We start from the raw sequence: 9,227 nt of genomic DNA on the forward strand, positions 1-9,227 counted from the left end.
GCTTCCATGTGCCCCCCCCACCCTTAAACCTGGGCAGCTCAATAAGAAAGAAACAAATTTTCTCCCCAGAGAAACTATAAAGAAGAAGCATCCACATGTCGCAGTTAAATGCAGAGACTGACACTTTGGGGGAAAAATAATCTGGCATTTTTGTAACTGTTGAAAAAAAAGACGCCCCTCGGTTGGATCCAAAAATCAATTTAATGGCCTAAATGAGGATTTTGACCAGTCGCTAAAATTCCAGAGGCGTCTAATTCCTGTAGCAGGTACTTCTCGGATTCTCCTGAGCGCCCCACGAGCCCCTTGCAGGCCAGCGAGGGGCAATGCCAACACCTGCCCTGCGCAGACGAGCACCCAGATCCTTCATGCGCCACAACTGGCATCAGCAGGTAGGTTTGGTCCCGACCCTAAGGACTGCTCGGAGCGGGCCTCAATCATGCTGGATTAGCACGGGCTGAAGCGTTTTGCTCATTTAGGGCTTTCAGGAACCTGGGATCCCACCGGGTCCTGTTTTCTTCCTTTCTTACACCAGCAACGGTGAAAAGATGCCATCTGTCCTCCTGCAGTGGGACCCCGCTACACCGCCACTGGTTTAGGAACATTTTGCATGTTTGTCCCCTTACAGACCTAGAAAATCCTCCTGAATTTTAAGGTTTGTATCATATATCGCTGAAGCTGGAATCTTTTAACATAAAACGTATTGCCTACACATTATCAAAGTATTCTTGGAAATGACTTGTGTTTTGATACCAAAGTGTATATACAGACCAGAATAAAGGGAGGGGCAAATAAAATCCTGTCATTTGCCTAACACTGCCATTTGCCTAGGGAGGTATCTGCTTGCATGAAAACACACAGCAACTCCACGTGCCAGACGCTGGCTTCTTCGTCCGACACCAGCTGGATCTGGTGAAATATAAGGGAAAAGCATGATAAAATTCCATTAAGCATGCTAAACAGGCTATCTTATAACCATTACAGTGTGACCTGTCTGCAGACTGTGAATCAAAAGTGAAATTACCAAGAAGTGATCTTGCCTCTAATCCATAGGCCCCAAATAGGCAAGAGTGGACGCAGAGGCGCAGTCTAACGGGCGACAGACGTATGTTTGTTCACGCGTATACCAGAGAAGTCTATAAAGGCTAAAAAAAAAAAATCACCGGTTAGTTGCAGTAAAGTTTCTGTGGGAAAAGCAAAGCTGAAACAGTTTTTAAAAAGCTAAAAATCATCTCCTGAACTATCACGTTACCGAGCTCCAAGACTAACCTGATCTTAAAGGCAGAAAGATGATCAATTAGCTGAACTGGAATTTAAACTATAGCCTATATCAAGGTACACTCACCAATTTTCGGGTCCTCTCTGCAATATCTGACTCTTTCAGGGGAAGAGCTACCTTATACTAAGCTAATCTCCCAGATGCAAGCCACAGTTAAGGTCGTACACCTCACTGCTATTTAAATCTCACTGATAGTTTCTTTGGAATGCTACAACTAGCAGATAAAATAGCAGTCTGTAGAAACTTAAAATATAGGGAAGGAAAACATTGTTGAAAAGCCACTGGGAGCATCGAGGAGGCAGGCAGCCGTAGGTGACTTGGAGTAGGGGTGACAGATGGCACTAACTTCGGAAGGTTCTCTCCATCAGCGTGGGCAGGCAGCGCAGAAAACAAGAACACAGCCCATAGCTCCCAAGAGCCAAAACAGCTACCTCTGTACTACGCAGTGCTATCAGCACCCTTCTCTGTACTACCACGCCAAAGCCTTTTTGGCATGCTTGCATGTCTCACTTGCCATCCAAGCTCCATCCCAACCAGCAAATACTGGTGCCATTTTACTTCCTCTGCTCTCATCAGCCCTTGTGGTTTGTTACACACACCCAATCTTCTTTGCCAGAGGTCATGTTTTTACTTTGAGAAGGCCTACATTAATACACCAGGTCTCCAGTAATAAGAAGGTGAAACATGGTTAACATTAAAAGCAGACAGACGGCTTACAGTAGCACCTCCAAAAAAAATACTAACCAGATTTTCATTTCTCTGAAGTGACAGAAAAGGTTACCTGCGAGACCTAGAAGAAAGCTGCCCTTGCTGGAAAGTAGCACTCTTCCCTACCAACACCACCTTGGCTTTTTTTCTTTTCTTTTAAAAAAAAAAAAAAAAAAAAAAAAAAAAAAAAAAAAAAAAGTCTTTCCTTGGGTAACCCTTCTTAGGCCTCAGTCTATTTCCCAACATAGTTCACCCTCAGTTCTGAGTAAACCCTTCAAATTCAATCGCAAGACAAATCAAAAATTTCACGGCAAAACATACATATTACTTTCAACAAGAAAAGAGGTGCCTCTCCATTCACCACAACAATGTATTTCAAAAGAAAAGACCCTAGCTCTGATTCCAAGCATGTTTCACATCACTTATGGGTAAACAAAGAGGTAAGGGGAGGGATTAAAAAGAATGTGGTGTTGTAATACTTTTTTTGTTTTAAATCAGAAAAGTTCTCTTTATCCTTCACAAAAGTAGGGGAAGGGGACAAAACAAACAAAACCAACACAAAAATAAGGAACACCTGTGATCAGAAGCTACAGCAGCATTCCAGAGAAAGGGGTAGAGAGATCATACCGTTTTCCGACGATAGTCGTGGTTTAGCAGTTGCTGCAATTCCTGAATGTCATCAGACAGCTGCCTGAACTCTGCTTGCTCTTCTACAGGAACAGTGCTAAGCAAACGTAAATAAATAAATAACACAACCACACACTGAGATATTGACAGTTTCAGCATTATTAGTGAAATCGATAGATTGGTGAGGCTAGAACAACCACTCCAGAAAGAATTCATCCTTAAGAGCTTAGACGATCAAAATGATGGTTTCAAATTAAAGATCCACCACAGTCTCTGAGCTACAAAATACAGTTTTCCTCTCACAGCAACCAGGCACTCCCAAAGTCTTATTCTTTGCTCACAACAGCTCTTCTGGCCTCTCACCAGACAAGCCCCTCCTCTAACAGGGCACAACCCAACAGAAACTGCTTTATCCTTCCGGGCTTGCTTCCCAAAGAGGCTAAACAGCAAAGTCAAGTGCCAGTGGAGAAGCTGAGTCTGCCCAGACTAAGCTAAACAGGCTTGGAGGAAAGCTCAAAAATATTACTTCGCTTTGAGAACCAAGCTACAAAGCATGGAGGTGCACATGCTGAGAACGTGTGATGGGGTAAGGGAGAGAAGGTGGACAGTTTGAAAGAAAACTCTCCTAGGAAAGCAAGATATGTTTCACTGTCGAGAAACAAAGCTAACTACTGTCTCAGCTTACTGCCTCTACACCGTCTGCCCTTCACAGCAAGCTAGTCCCACACACACACCAAAGCCCACACCCGTTACTCAAAGCAAGTACTTTTCTTCTAGTCCAAGAGGAACTACCACCTCAGCTGTCACAGACAAGCAGAAGGGAGGTAGAGGGGCCAAACTTCTGAGCACCGGTTGGGCTGTCCACTATCTACACCAGGTGCAGAGAAGCCTGTTGTTCTCGGTCTGCTCTATCAAACCACAAAGCTCAACTAGTAAGTTCCCAGTTGCACACCCCACACATGCACTGGGAACAGGAGAGCTAGCCAAGAAGGTTAGTGCAACTCAGCTTCTACTCCTTATACTCACTTCAGCTTCTCCAGCTTCACTGCTGCCTCTTGATTTGCTGTCTCCAGCTGTTGCAGTTACTCCACAGCTCATTTCTGCAAGTTAATTACGTGGAGATGTTTTTATTCTAGGGGAACACGGTTTACATTTTGGGTTCTCTCTGAGCTCTGCTAATCACGTATTTCACTTGAAACACACCATCTCTAAACCCACAGGAAAACCCCAGCGTGTTTCTAAAACATGCAGTTAAGAAGTACAACCTCTATGTTCTCAAACTGAGGTTAACATTCCTTATGTTTTAGCAAGCATCAGGAGTAACACAGCCCCGAATCTTACATAGTTCACCTGTAAATCCAAGTAGACTCCACAGCGTGATTCTCGGAAATGTATAAAGTTGAGAATGCCACTCAAGAAGCGAGCTGTCCTCTTTGCTTCTGAAATTAGAATTGCAAGTCATCACTGTTTTGGTCTCCATGCATATTGCAATCACTTAGGAAAAGGTGGGCCAAGCATAATTCACAGAGGAGGCAAGGGATCGCAGAAACAGGGCTTGTCTTCCTCTGCCCCCCCAGCAGGAACATCAGTAACAAGCAAAACTCCCACAAGCTAAGACAGACCCAGAAGTGAAAGCGTTCTTCACAACAGCCTGTCCTAAGCTGTGCGGCACAGCAGAATCGCCACAGCTGGGAACCGTGGAGACGGAAGAGCAGCTTTCACCATCTAACCGCTCCCTGCGGAGGTATTTACCTAAGGACTCCAGAGAGAACTCCACAGAGTTCAGGCTACTTTCCATGGCCACGTATTCCCACACCATTTCAAGAGTGCCACAGCTTGATGGACAAACTACTAGCAGTCGAGTGCCAAGCGGGCAGGAAAGCAGTCTGCCTGTCAAGTGCCACCACCCCAATCCCCCTACACTCCCACACAGGACAGACAGCATCACAAGCACTTGCTTACTTGGACTTAGAACATCAGCAATCTCAAAGTCATTAACACGGCACACCGGGAGAAAGCGCTCCCTGCAAGGAAGCAAAACATAGATCTATCTGCAGTCACCATTGCAGTTTTTGTGCTATAGACGCTCACTCAAAAGAGATTTTCTCCTCTTACCCCAGAGCCCAGGTGCAGTAAGCACGCAACAGCAACAAGTCCTCTCAGGAGACTAACACAGTACGATCGCCCGCACAGATTAGTGTTTAACGCTCCCATCGCTGCAGCAAAGGCATCTCGAATTCGGGGGGCAAGTTCACCTAACAAGGGCTTCAAACCCCTTTTTGGGTATGATGATGAACTTCTGGCCATTCGCGGTACCCCCAGGCGCTCCAACCCGCCCTTTCACTCCCCCACCCTCTAAATCAAGTCACTAACGCAGCCTCCTAGTCCTCACAGTAAAGGTAACGCATCGATTTAGACAAAAGACAGCTGCCAAGGTTTTTCTTTTCTATTACAACCTTGCTGCCTCTTGCTCGCCTGCAAATTTCATTTTGCTCCAAACCAGAGAGCGCTGCAGCCACCACCAGCTCACAGGTGCTCAAAAAAATAAAAAACAACCCGCCCTCATCCCCCACCCCCATTCCCTCTGAACTGAAGCCTTGGAAGAAGTAACAACCAAACGGATACAAACTTGTGTACTTACATGTGAATAAACAAGTTACAAACAGGGAGAAAGCCTTCAAATATTTGGGGATACACGATGTCAATGTTGACAGGCATCTAAAGAGGAAAGAGAGCAGAGTGAATACGCAGGCACAGCAGACTTCCAGAAAAACAGGCAGGTTTTCTCCACAACAGAACATCACTCAGACAGACTGAAGACACACCTGATGGTCTCTGCACCCCTGGGGAACACAAGCTGCTAAGGCTCCATCTGCGGGACATGCATCTTCTCTCTAGTAAACTCCAAGCATGAAACACCCTCCCCTCCAGAAACACACACAAAAAGGGAGGGAGGGAGGGAGGGAGGAGGACAGAGGGAGGGAGGGAGGAAAGAAAACCTCCACATAGTCACTGCCAAGTAACAGAAACTCACCCTGGAAAGACACGTCCTAGGATTTGTCCAGAGGTTGCAAAACAAGGCCGTTGGAAAAATGCTCCCCAGACAGTGCCACCCAGAAGCCAGAACTGCTCCCTAAGCCTGCACATTTCAGCTTAAAAACCTCTCCCTCTCAGGGCAAGGAAACGCAGCCGACCCTAAGGAGACAGCGCGCTGCGGCCACGTCAGGCGCCCCGCACGCAGGCCGCCTCTCGCGGCGGAGCTCAGGCCCGAGTCGCACAAACACGAACCCCTTGGCAAGAGGAGCTGCTCGGCTCCCCCCACAACACCACGAGTCCCAGCTCTTCCTCTGCTATGTTTTGGCCCGCGAGCTGACTCACAGCTCTGCTCAACGGACGCCGAAGGCTGCCCTCGCTTCTGCCAGCAGACTGCCTCGAGCACCGCTCTGGGCTGGTCGCGCCGTAAGAGGACGACGACAATCAACGTGACAGCGCACGAACAGCTGAGCTGCCACGAGCACGTGCTATCCACAAACGCCCCGAGACTACCATTTCCCACGGGCTTCCAGGAATAACTTCCCGCGTGGCGGAGGCACAAGACGCGCTTGGCCTCACCTCAGCACGGCATCCGTTTGCCGAGGCCACCGGCCACAGCCGCCCTCGGACGCTGCGCGGCAAACGCACGGCTGCAGTGGGCCAAGCTCCGCAGGCAGCGTTCACTGCCCTTCTCCACAGCGCCCACGGCCCCTTGGAGCTGGCACCCTCCTCCCACCGGGGCCAAAGGCAGAGGCCCGGACAGGGCAGGAAGCGAGGAGGAACCCTCACCCCACCCCACCCCACCCCCTAGAAGAAACCAGCCCCAAAAAACAAACCCATCAAAACAAAGATTTTTTTATTTAAGAAAAAAGAGCAACTCGGATGCAGCACACCCAAAGCCCACTCTTTTGAGAAGCGCCTTGACCTGAACCAAACTCCCAGAAAACAGGACGAATCTTCTTTGATTCTCAGGTGCAGTCAGCCGTGCCACAGCAACAGTCCACACACACATCATACTCCTGCTTCAAAGAGGTCTCTAGCAAAGGACCTACTGCAAGGACTATGCCGCAATACTGCACTCGCATCCCTGCCTACACACACACAGCAGCCGCTTCCCTGGACACGCACACAGCAAATCCCCACGCTGCACAGTGCCTCCAATGCTCTGGGCTTTCTGCAGCACAGGCAGGATTTCCAAGCTCCTCCTCACTCTGTCAGCACGTGGAAAACCGTACCTTCCTGGCGGCGTCCTCCTGACCTCACGACACGCAAAGGAGAGCAACGCTTCAACATTTCATCTCTACGGCCAACATTTATTATCTGCCCCACGCGAGCCAGGACATTGCACGCAAACCATGTAGAAATGCTCCAGGCAGATCCCGTACACCTTCTGCAGGATTCTCATGAAAATCACGTGCAAGACTTCAGGCTGCGAAAGCAAAGACACACACCAGCGTGTCACCCGCACCGCGCAGGGCTCCCGGGCCGCCCGGAAAAGCAGCCCCGCCGCTACCGCCCCGAGGCGAGGGAGCCGCGCGGCACCGCTCCGCCGCGCTCCGCAACACGAGCGGCGGCACCGCGCGCTCTGACAGCTGCGGGGCACCGGCCCCCCCCGCCCGCCCGCGCCGCGGGGGGCCAAAGCCCGCGCGTCGCCTCAGCGCCCGCCCCGCCCTGCCCCGCCGCACCTTCGGGCCGGGGAACAGGTCGCCCTTGGCCAGGCTGCGGGCTTCGCAGCCGGCCCGGACGTGGCCGCGGAGGCAGGTAGCGATGTCGGCGGGGCTGCAGCGCCGGAACGTCAGCACCTCCACGGCGGCGCCGCCAACCGCCGCCGCCAACCGCCGCCGCCCTTTGAACCCGGCGCCGGCCCCGCCCCGCCCAGTCGTCACTTCCTCCACGCCCGGACCAATCCCCGCGCTCCGCCCCGCCCCCGCAGCCAATCAGCGGCAGCCGTGCGCGGGGGGACCGCCCCCCGGCCCCGGCCCCCTCCACGCGCTGCGAGGTCCCGGCAGCAGGAGGAGCAGCACGCCTGCCCGGCGATCCCGGGCTCTCCAGCCAGCTGCTTCTCCAGCCTGGAGAGCGCTCCTGCACGCTCCGGGCACTGGGGAGGCACGCAGTGAGCCCCAGGGAGCAGCTCCGCGCGGTGGGATTCAACTCCGCACCCTGGCACGCGTCCCACCCCGCTTCTCCTCACCCGTCTCTCCCCCTTCTGTGCTCCTCCTGGAGAACCTCCAGGGGAGTTCCCATCGCTCTTCTTTTCACCCACTCATCTTTTGGCAACAAGTCTCCGGGGAAAGGCTCCCGTGACCCTGGCCCAAAGGATCTCCGGTGGCCCCCCGACACCGCACCGTGCCCAGCGGCAGCATTACCTCATCTGGAGAAAGAGCGCCGTGAAGAGCGTGCCTGGAAGCTCCCGGTCCAGGTCGGGCTTCTCCAGCTCCGTGCACTGCAGAGGGAAATAAATGAATGAGTGAATAAAGCCGACTCGCAGAGGCTCTCTCCGCAGAGATCTCCTCTCCCAGGGAGCCGGGGCAGCACCTACCGACATCGACAGAGAGGGGCAGATTTCCCAGGCTGAGGTGCAGACGGGACAGGGCCTGGGCCAGTTCTGCCACGGTTAACGCCCCTCCTCCTCCAAAGGGCTCGACGCCGGAGCTAAGCTGGACGGCCGCCTGCCCGCCCGCTCTCCAGCCGCTCCTCCTGGCGGCCCAGCTCCTGGCAGCACTGCACATATTCCAGGTAGGACGCGAGGATCTAGAAAGGTCCAGACAGCAGAATGCACAAGACTGGATCTCGCCAGGGTGATTCTCGGGCCTAGAGGGCCACAAACCCCACCGCCACTTTCGCTCTTCTCTTTCACTCGCACGCCTCCCACAGGCGCAGCCTGCCCAAGGGTGACAGTCACGACACAAATCCAATGAGAGGAGCAGCCCAGAAGAACAGCAAGCCCCGTCTCCTGGGAGCTGGCAGAGAGAAGCCCCGGGACGGGGACGTCCCCGTCCTGTTTGGCCTCTCCTTGCCGGGGCAGACCCTGCGGCTGCTCTTGCCAGGCCGGGGGAAAGGAGCCGTGTCGGACGCGCGGCCGCCTGCTGCGGCTGCTGCGGCGCGGAGAAGGCACTCACGTGACTCGCGTCCTCGGACTCCTCGGCCGCGTTGACCCTCATGAGCGCTGCGAGGAGCGAGAGCCTCCGGCCGCTGGAAGTGTTCTCCAGGCTGAAGAGCTGCCGCAGCAAGGAAAGGCAGCGGCTCTGCTGGAACAGCCAGGGCAGCCTCTCCGTCCTGCCACGCAAGAGAAACTGCTGAGCTGCAGCCGCGAGCCGCGCGGGGCCGAGCCTGGCAGGGCCGGGGAGGCGCGAGGCCCACGAGGCGGCTGGGGCGGGCAGGGCTGCAGGGGCGGATGCAGGAGCACCGAGAAGCACCCCGGGGAAAGGTGACTGCTCGCAAGGACGCGACGGCGCTACAGCCCGCGCCGCCCAGCAAAGCCGGGCACTGGCAGCAGAAGGGGTGCTGTGCGGCAGGCTGGCACCCGGCTGCGAGCCCTGAGCTCCCTCCTCCTCGCCCCTCGCCTCCGCTTCCCCCCGGGCCC

General features: G+C 53.5%; 1 protein-coding gene across 1 annotated transcript; it reads right to left on the minus strand.

Annotated features, from left to right (window-relative positions):
• Positions 1-802: 802 nt before the first annotated feature.
• Positions 803-8,189, minus strand: LOC134148783 (kinetochore protein Nuf2-like). The gene is made up of 9 exons (XM_062591279.1): positions 8,184-8,189; positions 8,011-8,087; positions 7,330-7,558; positions 5,253-5,329; positions 4,574-4,635; positions 3,962-4,050; positions 2,612-2,708; positions 1,022-1,142; positions 803-906 (listed from the first exon to the last, which is right to left on the minus strand). Exons 1-7 carry the CDS (start codon positions 8,187-8,189, stop codon positions 2,664-2,666), a joined length of 585 nt encoding a protein of 194 aa, XP_062447263.1. The 3' UTR covers positions 803-906; positions 1,022-1,142; positions 2,612-2,663.
• Positions 8,190-9,227: the final 1,038 nt, after the last annotated feature.

Source organism: Rhea pennata, chromosome 18 (genome assembly GCF_028389875.1).
Source record: "Rhea pennata isolate bPtePen1 chromosome 18, bPtePen1.pri, whole genome shotgun sequence".
NCBI classification, from domain to species: domain Eukaryota; kingdom Metazoa; phylum Chordata; class Aves; order Rheiformes; family Rheidae; genus Rhea; species Rhea pennata.

Bases quoted from the DNA above. Each gene is read 5' to 3' on its own strand.
- LOC134148783 (XM_062591279.1), bottom strand. The intron at 4,051-4,573 runs GTAAGCAAGTGC...TTCTAATTTCAG, and splicing joins TGCTGATGTTCTAAGTCCAA to AAGCAAAGAGGACAGCTCGC. The intron at 2,709-3,961 runs GTGAACTATGTA...ACGTTTGCTTAG, and splicing joins GAGTCTACTTGGATTTACAG to CACTGTTCCTGTAGAAGAGC.